Source organism: Labeo rohita, chromosome 24 (assembly GCF_022985175.1).
Source record: "Labeo rohita strain BAU-BD-2019 chromosome 24, IGBB_LRoh.1.0, whole genome shotgun sequence".
Taxonomy (NCBI): domain Eukaryota; kingdom Metazoa; phylum Chordata; class Actinopteri; order Cypriniformes; family Cyprinidae; genus Labeo; species Labeo rohita.
Window position 1 is genome coordinate 20,949,095 of NC_066892.1, and position 22,354 is coordinate 20,971,448.

Genomic DNA, 22,354 nt, shown 5'->3' on the forward strand with positions numbered 1-22,354 from the left:
TAAATAAAAAGGTATTATTTCCATGGCTTCCATATTTCAACAAATCTTTTTTTTCTCATGTAGCACAGGGTCTGGGATGCACGCTTGCGATGCTACGTACTATTGAATCACGTTGAAAGGTCATGCGGTACGTAGGAGGACCCAGTGTTCACAAAGCGAAAAGACTAAGTGCAAGTAAGTCAAACCCTATTTATGAACAAAAAGGTACAACGATGTCGGACGAATCTGAAGTTGTAGGAGAAAATAAGATAAATAAGAGTTTTCGCCATACCCTACCTTTTTGAGCCAGAGTACACAGACGATGAACTTAGACGTGATTCGTAGTAGTAATGGGAAGGTCGGATAATTTTACCGACTCAGACCTTTGAATCTCGTTCAGCAAAATGAGTCATTTCATTAATTTTAGCAAAATATAATTAAAATGTTACGTGTTACTTGCACATCTAGTGCTTACACAAACATTGATCACACTATAAACAAGACAAAACTATAATGCTATAAGAAACAGAAAAGATTAATTCATTGTTTACCTGGGTCTTTAGTCCCAGATTAGCTCACCTCACCTCTTATCTGACAAGTTTTCGAGTTTGAGTCATTTGTTCATCACGTGAAAGCCCCATAAGCTTAACCAATGCAGTGTGAGCCAGAAAAATAATTAATTAGTTCATCTCTCGAGTCTTCGGATTCGAGTCGTTCATTCATCATGTGACAGCCCCATAAACTGAACGAACAACTCAAAAAACCCGAAGACTTGAAACAGGTGAACTAATTCCAGTACAGAACCTAATAGGATGTTGCGCATGCACAACCGAACGAATCACTCCCCGAGATGACTCGTTCTTCCCGAGTCACATTAAAGATTCGTTCAAAATGAATGAATCGTTCAAGAACGACCCATCACTAATTTGTAGCATCCCAGAGCCTGTGCTACACAAGCTTTTGTGCTTAAAAAGTATACAAATTCTTGTTTTTCGAAAAAAATTACAGATCGTTTTGCTAGATAAGACCCTTCTTCCTCGGCTGGGATCGTTTAGAGCCCTTTAAAGTTCGAAACCGGGGCACCAATGAAGTCCATTATATGAAGAAAAATCCTGAAATGATTTCCTCAAAAACCATAATTTCTTTACAACTGAAGACAGAAAGAGATGAACAGCTTGGATAAGTAAATTATTTGTAAATTGTTGTTCTGGAAGTGAAGTACAATCTTGATACACTTTATTTTAAGTAGCTTATGTCTGTGTACTTACATTTTTAATTACGTTGCATAAAGTCTGCAACACATATGTAACAGTCTTTTGGTTACATATGTAGCTGTGTAACAGACTCGGTCTGTTACATATGTGTAACAGTGGCTGCCTATTACATCTACATAAATACAAACTGGTAAGTACATTTTGTTTCATGTAAGTACAATGGCTAACACTAAGTACTTAATTAGGTAATTACACTGTATTATGACACCTTAAAATAAAGTGTTACCAAAGAGTTCCTATTCTCTGATACATCAGAACATTCTCCGTTTACTGTTGCTGTCAGGAACTATTTTTAGTGGAAGGACAGCATTTAATGAACTTGCCTCAAAAAAGTAACATATCAATACATACATTTTTTGTTTTAATATATATATATTATTGTGTGGTAACCGTATTCTGAAGATCTGAATTATGGCGCATGAATAAAATGGATTCTTTCGTAATTTTTTGGTGTATTTTATGGTTCTATTTTCAGTCACAGCATGTCAGAGAAAACAACTTCTGTGTCCAACGGCAAACAAAGTAAATACTGCATAATAAATAATGGCTAAACGATTGCAAAAATGTAATTAATTTTAAGGGTTTAAAGTGTAGTCTTGTTTAACATTATGTAATTTTCTAAATGGCAGCAGTTGGCAACAGAAATCATACAGAACAAAATATTATCATTTCAAGTAAATTAGTAATCTTCAATCTTCAACTGAAAACATAATGCCATTGATATGACAACTGAATATAATAAAAAAAGTTAATGCCGCGATTTCAGTACTCATAAGGATTCATTTGTAAATCTGTAAAGTTGTTCATACGTAAATACATTTTTTTTTTTAAGGTGTCGTCAGTATGTTAATATTGTATGTTCAAATGCTGAGCCTGTTTTAGAGCCTGTGAAAATGTAAGCAAATGTATTTTTTGTAGAACTAGGCATAGATAGGCATAAAGTACTTTATGTCTTCAGGCAGGCTGAACAAACAATGTCACATTTTTGTTTTGTACAGAGCTCAGTGCTATCATATAGACGGCTGTTATATTTCAGGACACTTAATTCAGTGATGTGTCTCAAATAATAAGAAATTTTCTTTGAAACTGCTTGCAGTACATTTAATGGAGATCATTCACTAAGAAGTCACTTAACTGTTACAGGTTCATATGGAACATATTTGCAGCTGTGTGTGAGAAAGATGTGCATGACACCAGAGCCCTACTCTGATTTGAGTATAACGAGAGAGTTACTGTGGGGACGCCAATTCAATGCCTGTTTCCCCTGGAGCCACACACACAGCAACTCAGTCCCACACTGCAGGCTTACAGACAGCAGCAGCTTTGATGAGGCTCCAAACTCACACAAAGTGCACCAGCAAACGCACACAACACCAGGTCACATTTGCATATGGCCATTGTCTGTGGAATGCAAACAAAATTCTTATTTTTAAAATTTGTGCTCACTCCCCTTGTTTCATCACACTCTACAGCAAACTTGTAAGCATTAAAATTTATGTATATGTCCTACAGTTTTAGTGCTTGTTTCTAAATTCACCGTCTGCCAATCCATCTGTCCATCCATCTATTTGTTTATCTGTTCGTCTATCCATGTCCATCCAAACATCTAGCCAATCATACATCTAATCCATCCGTCACTCCATCTGTGCACCCATCATTACAGTTAGTGCCAATAAACAAAATAACCCAATAAAAGTACTACTACAGCAAATTACAAATTCCCTAACTGTTTTAAAACAGTCAAAATCCTGTTAAACTAATAAAATAAATAAAATTGATTAAATAATTAAAAATGTAATAAAATAAAATGTGTTTGAAATAATGCACCTAACTGGACAGTAATATAGTGAGTAGAAGGAAATGCAATAATGCAACATAACAGAAACTAAATATTCTTCAAATATTATTTCACACATATTCATAATAACATTTTTTTGGATGGGATCCCTTAGCTTAAGCACGATCAATGATATTCGGGGATCCGTGGCATCCAAAAGATAGAAAACCTCTGGATTAGAGAACAAAATCTTTGGTATTTGCCCAGTCCATTTGTATGAGCTTAAAACATACAACATAGGGACCCTTTAAAAACAGATCCAGCTTGAGCTGGCTGAGAACATCAAAAAGGATTCGAAACAGTGTTACCAGACAAAATTGAGTCTGTGAAAGTGTGTGACTCACCAAACTGAATCAAAGGCTAACTACAGCACAGGAAAACTCACTTAAAACATCAATGAAGTACAGCGCATTATATCAATGAAAACATCTCCGAAGATTTTCTTCTCGTAACATTTTACCTGAAGATGAAAAGGGAGCCATGTATTTTTTTTTTTCCTCCACAAGAATCTCTCAGCTTTAAAAACATTGCACACATCTATCAAAACACCAGGGGGCCTTTTCAGTGCACAATCATTTATATGCAGAAAGTGTGTACGTGTTTGAGTGAGAATGAAAGAACAGAAACATCAATTACAAATGCCTTTGAACGGTGCGCAGTAGGGACAGAGGGAAATGCACATTAGCATATCCTTTAATTGTTATGCATGCACTCCGGGTCTCCTTCAAGGAACTGAACAATATGCTGCACTAAATATGTGCACATACAACATATTCATTTGTCTTTTTGTGCAAGAGAACTGCAAAGAAAGAGAGACAGAGAAAGGCAGTGTTTATGTAATACCAGCATGTATCTTAATGATGGCAACCCATTATGACAAATTCAGTGAAAGAGTGACCAAGAAGGGAGAAAAAACAAGAGAATTATTTAAAAAAAAAAAAGTACAGTAGGTGTAGCTTACCCAATATTTATATGTGCTGTGCATTTTATGCTTAGCATAGCAACATGCTAACAGCAAAGTCGATTCTACTGTGCACTTTACTCATTGGAAATGTTCCTGTGGTTATATTTCAACAAACTGATACTACATTGGTCATGGCAATACCTTCAAAGAGAAATGCCCAGTGAGTGGCATTAAAGGCATGTTCAGTTTTATATGAGACAGATGTGAATCTGGCATATTGTTTTGTTGTTGTCTGGCATATGTTGGCTGTTGTATGCATCATGGAAGTTTGGAAATGAAATGTATTGTGAGTGGTGTTAAAAGGTTAATGCTGCATTGTAGGGTAGAGTGGTGGAAAATGCCCCCATGGGGTAAAACACCCCCCTACTGTTTTTTCCCAAAATAACCACAAGATGAAATCAAGACTAATCAAATTTATTGTAACTATGGACTACGCTGACAACAGTGATGTAGAAGTTTTCACCATGAAGCTTACACTGGTGATGTACCGGATCTCACAGTAAATTATCTAATTTTTGGGAGGTAAGAAAAAAGTGTCTTAAAGCTTGTTGTTTTGTAGAACATTACAGTTATATATGATATGAGAACAGTAGGGCCTGTAGATAGGGAGTATGTGTTATTTAATAAAAATATAATTATATTTTCAGAATGACAGAATTTTTTTTTCCTCAAACATAGTCAGTGGGGTAAAACGCCCCCAGGGAGCAATGGTCAGTTACAGTAGTTACTCTGTTCTGAACATCAAATCCTTTTTCCATGAAATAAATTCTAACTAGTTGGTTGAATAAGAATATTTTGATTTTATATTTAAAAATTACCTCAAGCTAGCATCAGGTAGCCAGTTAGCTAGCCAGTTAGCATCAGCTAACAAAATGTTTAAAATAGGCTATTATAATTTTGTAATTTATAATTATTGATTATATTATTTTTCATTTTAAGCTAAACGCACCCTTGGTAAAAATTAAACTTTTGTTAACAATCTAGTAACATGAAAACTCTGGACATTTTCCATACTTGTTTATAATTTTATGTTTATAATTTATGTCATTGTTACTAAAACTATGATAACTTTTTTGAACACATTTAATTAAAAAATTACACAGTCCTTAAGGGGGGAATTTTACCCCACTCTACCCTACTTGTCTACACTTAAAGTCCCCATGAAATCAAAATCAAAGTTTTTTGGCTTTTAGTATGAATATGTTAACCTTAAGGTTATCTGTAAGCTAGTGTGCTCCTAAACAAAGACAAAATTCGTGTTATAAGATATAAGCATTCAATCCGTCAATATGAATCAATGATTTTGATGACATCAAGTTGCACTTCAGCTTCTCATCAAACTTTCTGTCCGATCAAATGCTCTCTAGAATGCAAAGCGCCCCACCCCCTACACTATAAACAGACGCTGAAGCTGCAGCTGAGATCAGTCACTTGCTCATAGCATTAGTATTTTCTGTTCGGTGAATGGCATGTAGTGCACAATGGAGGCAACAGGGAACGATTCAAACAGTGTAAATATGTTTTCGATTGGGGCAAATGAGGTCTGGTTTTACGTTGTGTCACGCAAACAGCAGCAGCATGCATGGTCTGCTCTGGACTTTGGTTCCAGAGCAGAGACACGATCGCACGGAGCAGATTATATGCGCAAATCGGAACATATCAAACACTTTTAAATCTACACAACCTCAGCATGATATATGATCACTATTTTGTTTTAGTAAGAACTTTTTATTGAATCTAATCATTTAGACTGTGGCTGTCAAATGCGGCTTTACCGAGCTCAATGGCTCTGGCCTAAGCAGATATAAATGAAATACTATTGGCTATTTTAAAAAGGAGACGGGCTGCTTGATATATCCCACCCTGTTTTCCTGTTTCAGTTAAAATTACGTCACCACATAGAATAACGCTGCGTGCGTGTTCCAAGGCACTTGAGTTGACCTTTAAATCCTACTCTAAACCTCACTAGCTATGTTTATATGGATCCTAATAATCAATTTGTAATCGGACCAAATAAATCCAGATCCAAAAAAAAAAAAAAAAAAAAAAAAAATCACATGCAACCGTGTAAGAATGAATGAATTGGACAAATCCGATTAAAATTTCATTCAGATTGTAGGGGGTGGTTTAAAGATTTTGGATAGGACCTTTTCTGTTGGATAGAACATTTAAACACTTGATCAGACTAAAACCAAAAATGCAGAGTTATGTGCATGTGGAATGACATAGAAATGACACACTGATGTACGACACATGGAATGAGCTCTTGTTGAATTATAACTAATCAATGACTGACGTGTCATTCTAAATCTTCCATTCATTGGGCCTCATTCATGAGACACGAGACCGAATTTTTGTGTAAATCGTGCGTAAAGCCGTTTTGAGAAACTTTCGAATTCATGAAAATGTTTGTATTTTAATAATGTTGAATTTTGATGCACTGGCATAATAATTACAAGTTCATTGCCCGTGCCCTTTATTTGAATTTCTTTTTCTTTATAGTTGAGTTGATAACTGTAAAAGTCACTTGACCCAGCTGTATAATGAGGAGGGGTGGGACAAATATAATCCTACTTGTACAACAACTACCAACAACAGTGGAGAAGTCAATACCTATTACTGGTTAGGCCTACTGCTTTTTTATATTTAATAAAATTCTTAAAAATTAATACTATTAATACTTTGCCGCCATAGCAACTAAAGCGTCTCAGGTGGAAAAATGCTGTGCCACCAAAGCGTTTTCAAGCGCAACAAGCTGGTCGTTTTAAGAAGAGCGCCTGAATATTTTTTTTAAAGTTGTCTAAAAAAATTCAATATACTGGAGCCAAACCTGAGGAAGTAGATCAGAATAAACAACTGCGTTCCTGGACGTGCAATTTGCATAGATGTAACTCATATGCTAAATGTGAATGAGCGTGCACAAGCGCCTTATTTACGAATGATTGGAATTCATTAACATACACGTTTAATTATCAAGTCAGATGTTTACGAAGCATTTGTGAATCCAGAGGACAGTTTTTGGGAAGGTCCGTTTTATGCGCAAATTACTCAGAATTTACTCATATATTTACGCAAGTTTCATGTATGAGGCCCATTGTCTGTGAAATGGCGCAGGACAAATGTTGTCCCACTAGTTCTTGCTTTGAACTCTCATCCACAGAGGCATTGTTTTGGGTTCAGGATGTGGCATTTTTACTGCTTGATAAATATAAGCAGCATGGCACAAAGGTTTGTGCGCTTGTCATCTCCTAATTAGGACCTAAAATCAATAAATATGAAGTCTGCTTTTTAAAACATAGAAAAGAAGCAGGAGGATGTCTAGTATGCTTGTCTTGAAACACCAGGAAACTGTGTATATTTGTGCAGTGTGCACAAAGATCAAATCCAATTGGAAGCTTGTAACATAAATGCACACATCAACCCGATCACTTTATTTAGCGTTCATGTAAACACTGTTAGGGCTCATAAATCATAATGATTTAGTTGGAATGACTGCCACTAGTGTTAATTTAAGCTAGAAACTGCAGTGATTTGTATGAACATAGGTATCTTTTTGTAGTTTCTGCGCATTTTTCCAGTGGCCTATGTTGTGATTATGGCTATTTGTATTAGGCACAGATTTGCTACCTACAGTATGTATAATATTTAATATTTATCATTAATGAGAGTCCATTTCAGTTTGACCTTGAAAGAATGTGTAGCGTAAGAGGAAAAAGGACAACGAGAGACTTGTGGCATTGTGACAATGAGGGATTTCAGCAATTATGAAAATGTTTGCACAGAAGCTCATATCCCCTCCCGCTCTACCACAGGCCCTTCTCATCTCTTGCTCCCCCTCAGTACCACTCGCTCTCCATCTCTCTCCCCCAGCCCTCTCATCTTCAAACACTACTCTTGAGGTATGGAGTTTGCCTTGTGAATATGAAAGTGCTGAGATGTCACTATCTGAATTCACTTCAATTTACAGTCAGAGACAGAAGGAGAGAAAAAGAGGGAGAAAGCAAGAACATAAAGGAAAAAGAGAAAATATAAGCAATGAAACGATATTAATAAAATTCATCATTTTGACCTCTAAATAGAACTCTGCTATCATAAATATATCATAAATACCCTTTTTCAATGGGAAAGACACGATTTTGTCTGATTTTATTCACGCAATTTGACATATACTTCTGAAATATAGTCTTGGCAAAACACTTTTTGTAGATTACGCAGACAAGCATACTTGCATTCTTTCTATGAAGCGCTATAAAAAATTACCCAGCAGACACCAGACGTCAATATAACGTCAGGTTGACGATGGACCAGATGCCGGACAGACGATACATTTTAATTGAGAATAAAGGTCTGGGTGAGGTCAGTATTTGATGTCAATTTCACGATGACTTAACGTTGGATTTTGATTACACAATCTAAAAACAACAAAATATTGACGTCAACTGATGTGGTACTGGACATCAAATTAATGTTGACATTAGATGTCGGATTAACATTACATTGTGGTCACCCGACAACCAAAATGTAACTAAATATCAACATCTTATGACGTTGTGCTGGGTATTTTATTGATTAATACAAATTAATACACATATTAAAACAGATTTGAACTTCTGCTCTTATTGTACTCTCTAAACTACAAACATACATACACAAAATGGCATACCCATAACCAGTGTTTATTTTATTTATTTATTTTTTTTTTACATCCTCCTGTACTTATATAATTTAAAAAATTATTAATCTACACATTTTACAGTTGTCAATACAATTTGACTTACGTATGATTTACTGTTTAAGAAATCTTAGATTGGAAAAAAAAATAGTAAATAAATAGCAAATGTATATGTTAAGGAGTTTTGCACATTGTCAGCAATTCATAATACAAAGGGTGGTATTGCATTAGCACAAAATGTCTTATAGTCATTTTTTAATGTCAATGAATGTGTTCCCTTGTTTAGGTAAAATTGTGGCCATGTTTAAAATAATAAAATGAAGTAAAAAAAATCTGCATGCCATATGTAGGGCTTTGTAATATCTCACAACTGCATCTTTATTAGTCAACTGTGACTTAAAATTTCACAGTTGAGACTTTACATTTAGACATTTAGCAGACGCTTTTATCCAAAGCGACTTACAAAACAGGACAATGGAAGCAATCAAAATCAACAAAAGAGCAATAACATGCAAGTGCTTTGATAAGTCTCAGTTAGCCTAATGCAGTACATGTAGCAAAGGTTTTTTTTAATTATATAATAAATAAAAAGAAAACAGACAGAACAGAAAACCAAAAAAACAAAGTGGTGTTAGAGGCCTTACAAAAAGAACAGAGAAGCTAGTGTTTTTGTTTTTTTAAGAATAGAATTAGAATAGAGAGTGCTAGAGTTAGAGGGTCAAATAAAGACAGAAGAGATGTGTTTTTAGACAATTCTTTTAGATGGCTAAGGACTCAGCTGTTCAGATTGAGCTGGGCAGGTCATTCCACCAGAAAGGTACATTTAATATGAAAGTGTAAAATTACACTTATTTACTTTATATTTCAAAATTGTGACTTTATATATAACAATATTACTTTATATCTTACAACTGATACTTTGTTTATTGTCATTTCAAATCTCAGAATTACCTTTGTTTTCTGCAGAAACAGGTTTTCTGTGATTTTAATCCTAGTATACGTAAGTACATTAAATACATAAAGTACATTAAATGTTTCAACATTTGGGTAGTGCTTGCCACACCAGGGTGATTCCCTGTACAATACAACGTGCAATTTTATATAAATCTATGCCACTGTATGGCTCTTTTCAGGCCACATATTCAGTATCAAGGACAATGGAAAACCTCTAGACCCAGAGCTGTGTGAGCATTAGTCAAGCATACACATTCACATGCAACCGAGACACACAATAGGGCTCTGATAGAATGAGGTTAGTGAACTGACTCAATGAAACACAGTAAAGCATTATGACACAACAGTAGGTGCTGAAAAACAGTTTCCTACTGTACTGGGATAGAACCGGAGAGATGCAGGGAGGTGATTTTTCCCAAATGGCAGTGCAATTGGGATTACTGGAATATGAATGTGCAACAGAATTTGGTCTCTCTCTCTCTATATATATAATCATAATAATATTTTTTGCACTTCTTTGGCTTTCATGTCTGTAATACCTCACCTAGAATTGATCTGAACAGAGGAAGAGAGATGCAAATAGAGGGAAAAACAAATACTGTACATTTTACATACGTAACTTTTTTCCCCACTTCTCAGTGCATCTGTGAGTGTTTATGAGGCCAGATTTACAGTCAAACACAAATCAAATAAACCCTCAATTTCTTCAGGAATAGAAATGTGTATATGGTCTTCTATACCAAGCAAGGTTTAGCCTAACTACAGCACTGCATATTCTTCTTGTGATACCTGTCAGGATGTTAACAATCACAAAAAAAGTGTTCATGATATTGTTTTCTTTCTGAAATGCTATGAGTGAGGATACGTATTCATCAGTATGTTGAGGTTAATGCTAACACAGTTGAACAGAATCAGGTTAATATTCATTAAATGTATGAGAAACACTCCTCTGTGCATGACAAAATTAAATAGAGCAGCCTCACAGCTAACCCAGACTGATGGCTGAAACTCATTTGGAGTAGTCTGAGGAGAAACGCTTTCAAATAAAATTTGCTCACTAAATTGGCAATTTCTCTCTATTTTCCAATTCATTTATGCAGTGCACTGTATATATACATACAGTGCATAGCATTAAAAAGGACAGCCCCTCTGAATAAATATAAAATATGTATTTTCTTAATGATCACTGATAAAATTCATGAAAAGATGGCAAATCTAAATGTTTTAAACATATACTTTAAAAAAAACATGCCAATATTTTCTGTAAGACAAGAAACGATTTCAAATAAAATGTGCTCACTAAATTGGTCTTTTCTTGCTTTAGCCCATTTTCCAGGAAATAAGCATTCTTGTGTAACCTTTTTTTAATATATTTTTTCTTTCTTTCTTTCTCTTTCTTTCTTTCAAGAAATTAGTGATTCTATACAGCAAGTATGCATTAAAATGGTAATATATATATATACACACAACAAATATATACAAAAATATACATTTTCTAACATTTATAATGTTAGAAAAATTATACAATAATATAATATAATATAACATAATAATATATAATGTTAGAAAAATTATATATATATATATATATATTTTTTTTTTTGTCAAAAAGAAAAGTATTATATATATAATGGCTAAATTAACTAAATAAATGGCTAAATTAACTAAATAACTGTGTAAAAAATGCTTTTGGTTCTAGAAACAACATTATAAGCGCATCTCCAAGAAAATAAAAATTATATATATATATATATATATAGTGCTGTAGTGTGTCAGTAAGAGAAATATCAGTTTACATTTCTAAACATTCATTTTGCCATTAATTATAATAATCAAGTAAGATTTTTGTATAGAGCACAGGCTGTTGTCAGACTCCTTGTGCAAACAGAGATGTGATCTCTCCATCATTCAATCCAGTCTGTCTTAAAAAACAGAAAAACGGAGACAGACTAAATCCAGAAGAACTGTGGCAACATCTCCAAGATGCTTTAAGAGACCTATACCTACAAAGCTACAGTACTGTTAAAATTTTTAGGCAGTTAGGCACATAAAATGAGGATGCTGTCAAAAACAATGTCATAAACCTCTGTTAACTAAAATAAATCAGCATTTGATGTGACCATCCTTTGCATTTAAAGTAGCTTTTGCCCTAGGTGCACTTGTGCAGTTTTTCAGGTAGCTTTGCAGGTAGGTTACTTGAAACATCTTGGAGATGTTGAAACAGTTCTTCTGGATTTAGTCTGTTTCAGTTATTCTGTTTCTTCATGTCATTCCAGAGACAGACTGGATGATGGTGAGATCAGATGTCTGTGTGGAGCACTGGCTGTTGTCAGACTGCCTGTGCAAACAAAAATCTCACTAGATTATTACAATTAATGGCAAACAGAATGTCTGGAAATGTAAACTGATGATTCCTACTGACACACTACAGCAAAAGATAGAAATAACTTACTTTAAACCATTTTTTAGCCGGTGAAAATACTAGTGGCCTAAGACTTTTGCGCAGTACTGTATATATAGTACACCCCCTCTGAATAAATATAAAAGATGTATTTTCTTAATGATCACTAAAATAATTCATGGAAAGATGGCAAAATTTAAATGTATTAAACATATACTTTAAAAAAAAAACAATATTTATATGCCAATATTTTCTGTACGTTAAGTAAATTAGCCAATTTTGTTGAAATGAAGAACTGCAGAAACCCTACACCCTACATTTTATTCAGCAAATGTACAATATTCTAGTACTTAGTATGTCCTCCAGAATTTTACATATACTGCTCTGACCCTTCTTGGCACTGAGTGTACAAGTTCATGACAAATGTTTAACTCCTGGAGGATGACCTCCTTAAATGCCCTGGTCCTTAATGGGGAGTTTTGCTCAGCTTGTCTCTACAGAATCCCCCACAGCTGCTCAAGAGCATTAAGACTGAGTGAAATACATGCCCACTGAAGGATTTTCACCTTAGGATTTTCACTGTCATGCTAAAAAAATGCCCAATAATGCAGGGAATGAGGAGAGGGTGGCATCTTCTGTTTCAAGTTTTTGTATAATATCACACAGTGGTTTGTGAATTCATGACAGCATTGATAAAGCACAACTCCCTCACACCTTCAGCACACATACATCCCTATATAAGAGCTTTACTACCACTGAACGTTACTGTGGGTACCAGTCACTTCACACTGTACTCCTCCTCTAGCAACACCAGTACATTTTGGATGCTTTTGGATCTGAAATTATTGACTTGGCCTCTGGAGACCAGAGTGTGGATTCCCAGAAGTCACACAACAAATTTTGTAAATATGGGCCTTGGAAGAATTTAAATGAGTTTATTGTGCTTTAGCTACAGTAGGTAATTCTGGTGGTGACAACAATCATACATGTCACTTTGGCAGGCTGTGTCGTACTCTGTGAGATAAAGTGTCACTCTTTTCATAGCTGCTGCCGGCTCTGAGACACTTGGATGGTATTTCTCTGGCTCTTTTTCTAGCAAATATTCACTCATCACTAAATGAAAACTTAAAGTGAAGTCCAAATTATTTCAGGAGCCTTGGCACAAGTCCATTGTTTTTGAATGTTGGTGCTACTTCTGCTATATATTGTTTAAAACAATAATTTGGTATTCCTCTTGTACAACTGTCCTTTTCTATGCTAAGAAATAAGTCACCTGGCAGTTCTCTCCCAAGTGGTTTCATTGTTGACAGCATTAATTCTCAGCATGCTATACAATACTTTTAATTGTCAGGAAATTACTTGTCTTTAAAAGTTTTGGTTCAATATACTTACCTATTTATCAAAAATAGCCTTAAACCTACACACATTTTTTTTGTTTGTTTGTTTTATTTAGTAACTTTCAGGAGGGCGTACTCAATTTTGCTTAATTCACTTTGATAAGAAAATCTTATTTTGCTGAATAATTTTGACATTCTTTTTTGGTAATTGATCAAGCAGGCTTGTTGGAACATTATATCTCCAAAGAACCCTAACATGTCACCTAAGTAAAGAGTAACTGCTGAATTTGTCTTACAGGGGGTGTACTCATTGATGCTGTGCACTGTATATATATATATATACACAGTGTATATCTTTTTATATATCTATATATAAAGACCTTCAAGGAAAGTTTCTCAAAGTCAAAGTGCATTTTCATATGCCAACAAGCTTTCAGGGACATCAGGTATAGAATTCACTTACTGTAGCTGCAATGGCTGACCCACAACTAAAAATACCCCTCTGCTGAAAACGAACAAAAGGAAAAGAGAGGGACCCATTCGCTTTATCCCTCCTGGGCTCTTTCCCCCTATCCTTTTAACTGAGACCAAAGAAAAAAAAAAAGAGACTAAACAGGCAATATAAGCTCTTGGTGTCACTTTAATAAACGGGCTGCTTTAAAACCCAGTGCTATAACCCAGAGCCCACTGCAATCACAGAAATATTCACGTGCACAACTAAAAAGCCAAAACTAATCAGGCAAATGGAGTACCAGTGCCTTAGATCCTCAAATAAAACAATTGCTGGGAGCGTGTCCAATCTAGATCAGAGAAGGTCATTAGATCATAGTAGCGCCTCTGTTAAAACCGTGCCCTTGGGTAAAGGACTCTGCCATGCATTAGCACAGAATATACTCAGCAGAGAGGATCATATCTAATGTGTGTTCTCTTGATTATATAACAGTATCTGCTGGATGACTGTAGATATGATTATGGGCAGCAGAAAAATGAACTTCTGGATTATACTCTGCACCAAAACATCACATTTATGCATTTGGCAGATGCTTAAAGCAACTTAGCATTCAAGATACGTAAATTTTATCAGTTTGTGGGTAACTATATTTTCAGCTACAGGAAATAAAAGATACACTCTTAAAGGGGTCATCCAATGCCCATTTTTCACAAGTTGATATGATTCTTTAGGGTCTTAATGAAAAGTCTATAATATACTTTGGTTAAAAATTCTCAATGGTTGTGTAAAACAACACCTTTTTACCTCTGCAAAAACCATCCCATTCTGAGGGATTGTTCATAAAAAAAACCTTATACTCACTGGATCACGAATGATTTGCGCGAACATAGACGCATTTATGTAGATCAGGAAGTGCATTCCCTTCACAAACAAATGTAATCCACTGCATCTTCAGCGGATCAGATGTCGGGAGTAAATGACAACCACTATGTTCATTATTACATCCAGCAACACAACACCTCAATTGCTCAGTAGGAGATATTATTGTCTAACTCACATCCTTGCTCCGGCATCGAAACAATGGAGGTCGGACTTTACAACTGATTTAAGGCGGGTCTGAGGTAAGACGCTCATGTCAATCAACTATCGTGGGAGCTAATGAGCTTTATATGCTAATGAGCTCTCCTCTCCTCACCCCACCCTTCCCTTCCATGGGGTGATGAGCCGTAATGTTTAGTTTAGCCGCATCTAGCCGCGAGGCTTGCTAACTAGCACATTATTAAGAAAGGCGAGCTGCAAAAATGCATTTAAAAAAAACCCTAATACACCTTCTGCTGTAGGTGAAGCTGGATCACGAAAAATTTACGCGAACATAGACACAGATCAGTGGGCGCATTTCCTTCTAAAACTAAAGTAACATTAATCCTCTGCATCTTCAGCGGCTCAGATGTCAGGAGTAAATGATGACTGCTTGTTGATTATTATATGCAACAACAAAACACCTCAATCACTCAAGTGGAGACATTCTTGTCTTCCCTTGTACCGGAGACGAAACAATGGCGGACAGTTCACAGCTCACTCAGGGAGGTCTAAGGTAAGACAGCTGTCAATTTTCTATCGTGGGAGCGACACTGGCCGGTCTGATGTCACACAGACAAGTTGCTGAGAATGGCCTGATTTAATTACTTATAAAGATTATTATTTTTTTTAGCATTATAGGGTGGTTGTGTGCCAACACACATTTATGTTCAAACAACATGTAAAAGTGATTTTTTGCATCAGATGACCCCTTTAAAAACAAAGTTTTCAAAAATAAATTTGAATAATCTAGAGAAACTGAAGAAACTAAAGGTTCTTCAGGGAACCTCAGATGCCAGTAAAGACCCTTAATTTTAAGAGTGTACAGGAAGTGTGTTTATTAGCAGCACAAGTGCCAGCAAAGATATAAAAGAAAAAAGTAATTAATAAAGATGAATGAGTCATTATCAGGTATATCTGATGTCTTTTAATAGCACAAGGGAGAATCCTCATCCATTAAGCTGGCAGATAAACACTAATCTATCCATTACCTCAAATCATTAACATACAACATATAGGCATTTAACACAAATGTGCCATCAATGCTAATGATAATGAAGGAAATGCCACTATTAGTGTTTCATGAGCAAATTTACTTGAGAGATTGTCTTATATGGTATCTAAGAGAGGAACACACATAGAAGCACTATACCTCATTAACATAATTTAGACACAAACACAGAAATGATATATGTGCCACATGCTCACAACAATACATTAGCACATGGCTGGTGTTAAAATGTGCAATGACAAACAACAATTAGCCATAAAGCGTACACCTACAGCCTGCCAACACAATATGACAAACATGCATGATATTAAGGACCCATTAAAACTGAGATGATGAACAAGCAAAAACATTAGTTTAATGCAATATTATATTGATTGTTAAATTTTTGTAATAACAAATAAAGGCCGTCATTTTTTTTTTCCTCAGCTATATTTTTGGCACTTCATAGAAGCAGTCACAAACTTAGTCACACTCGCAGTTATGTTAGAAGTGTATATGAGGTAAAAGCCTTCAGGACAGGGTCAAATAAGGAGACGAATAATTCAATTTTGACTGAACACATCTTTCCAGGCTGCTTCATCTCTGTCAACTCAGATTACAGAACATTTAAAAGCTGCTCTGCTCTCTTCAATTACTGTCATCCTCATCCATGGGATGCTTTATGACTTTCCCGTGTCCCTGTGTGTGTATAAACGGACACTAAAAGCATCTAAAAATCTGTATCCAGTAAAAAACATTCTAGTAACGTTCTGAAGATGAATTATTCGGATTATTAGACTTTAAACTAGATGTTATATTCTGAATATGAGTGAGTGGTGCCACCACAATACTAGTGTGTTCTAGATTTATACTGGCCCAAGTCACAGTAACCCACTATCAAGAATCTGTGAGATAATCTACAGATTAAGGTCTGTAGATATGGTTTCAGCCCATTATATCATCAAGCAAGCAAAACTGTTAGTTTGACCACTTAGAAAATTTAATTTCAAATAATATTCATGTCCGCAGCACCAATGTTGCAGGACGAGTTACACAATAAAGGTAATTCCTTTAAATCTAACAATAAAAAGACAGTACCATTCTCAAACTCAAACAAATTAATGAACAAACAAACAAACAAAAAATAATAACAATATTTTTATCCCACAAGGATGCATTTATTGAATCAAAAATAAAGACATCTTACTACAGATTTTTTTTTTTAATTCTCAAATTCTGATGAACAAATGTTTCGAACCTTATATTCCTCAAAGAATACTGACAAAATGTATACCATTTCCACAAAAATATTAAGCACCACAACTGTTTGGTAATAATAAGAATTATCTCTTGAGAAGCAAACCATCATATTAAAATAAAATCCAGGAGGAATAAATTACAATTTTAAAATGTACTGAAAACAAATATTTTACATTGCAATTATATTTCACAAAATTGATCAAATATTCGATCAATTTTTTATCAAATAATTGCAGCCTTGGTGAGTGTAAGAGACTTAATAAATAATAATAACAATAATGATGATGATGATAATGATAATGATGAAACTAATAATAATAATAATAATAATAATGTAATAACAACAACAACAACAACATACCGAGGCCAAACTTTTGAACAGTAGTATATAATGCCATTTTTCAGCATCTACTAAAGCTGTTAGAAATGTGGCACTCACACACGCACACACACACACACAATCATTTCAAAGATTCAATATGACACTGAAACCAAATGGGAAATCTAGTGGTTTAATTTCACAGATGGATGCAGGTTATGGTGAGAGAGACTTTTCGTTACATGAAGTTTTCTAGACGTTTCTTCTTCAGCTCTGGCTTTACACAGCTTTCTTGTATCTTTCTTATACACCCACCCACAGATTGGATGATTGGAGCAGACCTCAACCTATTACGCCTGTCAGGCCCCATCTGCACATGCACACAACATTATTTCACCATCTGTGTGTTGAGGCATCCAAACGCTCACGTCTGTGTTGCTGTCTGAAGCTTACAAGATGCAGTGATACTTAATGACAGTGCAAAGAGACAAATCTCACTTCAACTTTATAATGGCATAAACATAAACATGCACAAACATGAAAACACACTTTTTTTAAAGGTTGAAAGGGAACATACACTGTTGTGATGTCTTACTGAATGTGTTAAGTGTAAGTGTGAGTGGAGATGTGTGACTGTAACATCTGAGTCAGCATCTCTCTCTCTCACACACACACACATACACACGATACATCTACTTAAAAGAACATTCTTATTGACATCATCTGTAACATATTACCACAGACAACAATTTTGACTTGAAGGACACCAAAAAAAAGTTACTGTATGCAAAACACAGAAATATTACACATATACACACACACACACACACACATACATAAATATATACATACATACATACATACATATATATATATATATATATATATATACACACACACATATACAATTCAAATGCCTTCCTTATTATGCATAGATGAAGAAAAAAAAACGCAATTTATATGGTGATTCTCAGCTCTCTCAAAAGGCCATCTGACTACATAACTGCATTAATTTTGCGTAATGCGTAATTTAATTCCATGTTGGCATAATCAGTTTTGTGAGTGGAAAGCAAAAGAGAAGGGAAATCATTATTTGCTCTTACCATGAAATGCATGTTGATATCTTGTAATATGAAATCTGTGAATCTGATTTTTCATACAGCAAACATTTTATGGAAAGAACATGAAAGGAAATTCACTGGGAATTAATCCTGGTGGAGAATCCATGCCTCGGGCATGAAGTGATTGTACGTGAGAAAAAGAAAGATATGAAGAGAGAGGGAGACAGCAAATAAGACAGTGAGAGACAGTATGAGTGGAAAACAGCAATGGATGACGGGATGTCTTTTCCTGATTTTCCTCATATTGTGCTGCACACCACTGATTCACACTGCTATACACTTTTAAGCGAACAATTATCCAAAATAATAATAATAATTACTATTATCATGTACTCACCCTCTAATAAAAGGGAGAAACCCTAAAGAATCACAGTTAAGGTTTGGAATGACATGAGGGTAAATAAATAATGACAGAATAAATTTTTGGGGGGGGTTATTCCTTCAACCCACATACATTTAGACCATATATATATATATATAAAATCAACATATGCTGTAGAAATTCTCACTATCTCTTGCTAGTCCAACCTCTCCTTATCCTTATTGTGCTCTCTCCTATCGTTCCAGTCTTGCTTTGTGAAAAACGCTAACACAGTCACAAACACTGTCAAATCTCCATTGGACTGGGTACATATTCAGTCGGTCATAAAAGCCAGCATTTAGTAAATCGAACAGAAAAAAAAAAAGTTATCACTGCTCAAACGTATAAATATCTGGGTAAAATGTTAACCAGGGCTGTAGGCAAAAATGCCACTGGAAGTGACAAAAATGCAAAAAAATGCTAATAATAACAAATACAAATTGAAAATATAAAAAAGTTAAAATAACATTTGAAAAAACAACACTGTTAGCCTGGTAATACTAGTCCATATCAGAAAGTAAATGAATATACTTTCTGATATGGACTAGTATTGCCATAAAAATACACAAATAGCTTTCATTCACTCTGGAACACCCTCTTGCTTCATATTTCCACACTCACTATACTACTGCCAATTTCAACATGTACTTTATTTTTTTTAATACCTTTTTCACCTCTCACACAACTAGTTTGTCTACATTATATAGGGGACCAAATGTCCCCACAAGAACAATAAAACCTGAAATCATCCTCATTGCGGGGACAAGCCAACAGTCACCTTGAGGCAAACAGCTTTATAAACATGAAATAACAGATTAATGAAAATCCAAACAATTCTGAGGGTTAGGTTTAATTTAGTTTAAATTTAGTTTTATTTGCATAGAGCTTTTTACAATACAGGTTGTTACAAATCAGGGGAACTCCTTAAGATGTTCAAGTCAATGAGGAAAAAGGGTTTAACCACATATTATGTCTTAAGTACCCCCACAGTCCCATCAATAATGCTCAAGCACCTATTCATAAACACAAAACCGAAAATGATATTTACACAAAATATTTTATATTTAGAATCATGCTACAAACATTTTTTGTTTTATTTTTCATGTGCTCCTTGCAATCTGCTTGAACGATGTGTGTGTTGTCATGTACACCAGCAGGTGTGGTGTCTCCCTGTCTCCCTCCATATGTAATTGCATAACATTGTGCATTTTGTAACATGTCCATTTACCAGGAATTACAGACATGGTCCCTCTATCCATCAGTATATGTATTTACACACGTGTTCATGTATGCCAGAGGGCACTTACCTGCTCTTTTGGCAGGCGCCGCAGATGTAGCCCCTCTCGTTCTGACTGTAGGTGCGGCAGGATTTGCAGACGTTGTATTGGCAGTCCAGACACGGGCGCTTGGGATTGAGCAGGAAGGTAAAGGGAGAGCAGCAGCGGATGCAGCAATGCTCGTTGAACTTGTGCTGCTTAGACAGAAGCAAACAACGACTGCCCTCTTCCTCCAGCTCCTGCTTCATTTCACTACAGAGAGAGATGGGGGGATTGGAGAGGAGGGATTGGAGGAGAGCGAATGAGAGAAGGAGTGGGAGGGGATAAAGAGAGAGGAGGGGGATGTGAACAAGGGGATGGAATAATGGGGGGGAGACAGAGAGAGAGAAGGAGAAAGGTGAGCAAGTGCATATGAAGGAGAGGTTGAAGACGCACAGTCATGCAGAATAATTGGAGATTCTTTGAGGAATGAAAAATTAAAGAAAGAATAATTCTGCAGAAGTGTGAGGCATACAGATACAGTTTGTATTATTTTTCTTCCTTAGTCTCTGTTTATACACACACACAAACAGACATGAATATGTTGATAAAGTCACAACAGGGATGGACTGGGACTGAAAAATTTCAATTCTGACTGGTTAGGTTTATTTAGAAATTAAAGTAAGTTATCTATTTTACCTATTCAAAAGATTCCGAAAACAATCCCAGTTCTGCACATAAACGTAGCGCAATGTAGACTAAAATGTACTTACACTGACGATATAAGTAACAGATTCAGTATGCAGTATAGAGAGCATTGTTAATTGAAAAAGTTTGTGAGATCGCGATGAACTAAGACAAGTGACAGCTTTTTAATGATTATAAAGGGAGTTTGAAAAACTGAAATTTAATTTATACAACAGTTTTATGCATTTTTGATTTTATACAAATGTTAATATTAAGTGACATTTTAGGAACACTGTAGTCTGATTGTGCTATATTTCATCAACAAAAATGCTGCGCAAAGGTGAATTGTTGTTGCTGATTTTTTGGTAACTTATTCTTCCTGATTGTATCATATTATTTTAATGTAATTTATTGTTTAATTAAAATTTTTGGAAAAAAATAAATCTAAAGTGAGACAAAAATGGTTTCAAAGGTTAAAAAAAACTTCAAGGAGTCAAATATTTCTTTATAATGGGAAAATTAAATTTCTGTCATTTGATCAGTCAGTGAATTCTGGCTATTTCCACTGAGTGCAGGGGTGTCCAAAGTCAGTACTGGAGGGCCATTGTTCTGCAGAGTTTAGCTCCAACTTGCCTCACACCTGCCTGGAAGTTTCTAGTATGCCCAGTAACACGTTGATTAGCTTGTTCAGGTGTGTTTAATACAAAAAGGAGAATATTACTTAATTGCTTGACAAGCTTAGCCAACACAAAACAAAATAAAATACAAAGTACATATTAGATTTATATTTAATTATACTGAAATATTATCACATTTCATAGATAATACTTTCATAAACATATCTGCAATTAGCCTCTGCATTCTGATGAATGCAGTTTCAATGCTATAAAATGGTCTAAACACTGACTGAAATTCCTTGCATACATCATTTCTTTCCAAGAAAGAACACAGTTGTGAAGGTATCAAAAAGAAAAGTGAGATCTGAAATCAGTTTGTAGTTACAGTATATCTTTCTAGAGCCGAGTTGTGTGTGTGTGTGTGTTTTATTAGAGGCTTAATAACAGCCAGCTTGAAATTTTTGGGACATATCCCAGCAACGATGAATTAATAATATTTAGAAAAGGTTCTGCAACTTTTTAAAGGGTGTCATTATACATGTTTGGGCTGAGGTTTCAAAACAGTGAAGGATTCTATGATGCAGAAACTGCATCAACTATAGAGTACCTACTGTAAAAAAACAAAAAACAAAAAAAAAAAATGTAGGCAGCTCACAGATTAACCAGCCTGCTGGGAAAAGTTCAGATGACCTGACTATGCTATATGTTCCACTAGGCAAATGAGCAATATATTTAGTCAGCCCTCCGCTACAAGCATGAATGCGTGTACTAGCCAAGTAAATGTAAGAAAATCAGC

At 35.2% G+C, this 22,354-nt stretch overlaps 1 protein-coding gene across 5 annotated transcripts in view; it reads right to left on the bottom strand.

Moving 5' to 3' along the window:
* Positions 1–22,354, bottom strand: part of myripb (myosin VIIA and Rab interacting protein b) — a 188,520-nt gene that overhangs the window by 55,183 nt on the left and 110,983 nt on the right. For 4 of the 5 annotated variants that reach the window (XM_051098061.1, XM_051098062.1, XM_051098063.1 and 1 more), the window contains one exon: positions 20,306–20,527. The exons of the other annotated variant lie outside the window; for it this stretch is intronic. In XM_051098061.1, the coding sequence (XP_050954018.1) occupies positions 20,306–20,527 (222 nt within the window). The remainder of the gene's footprint in view (positions 1–20,305; positions 20,528–22,354) is intronic. 5 annotated transcript variants of the gene reach the window in all.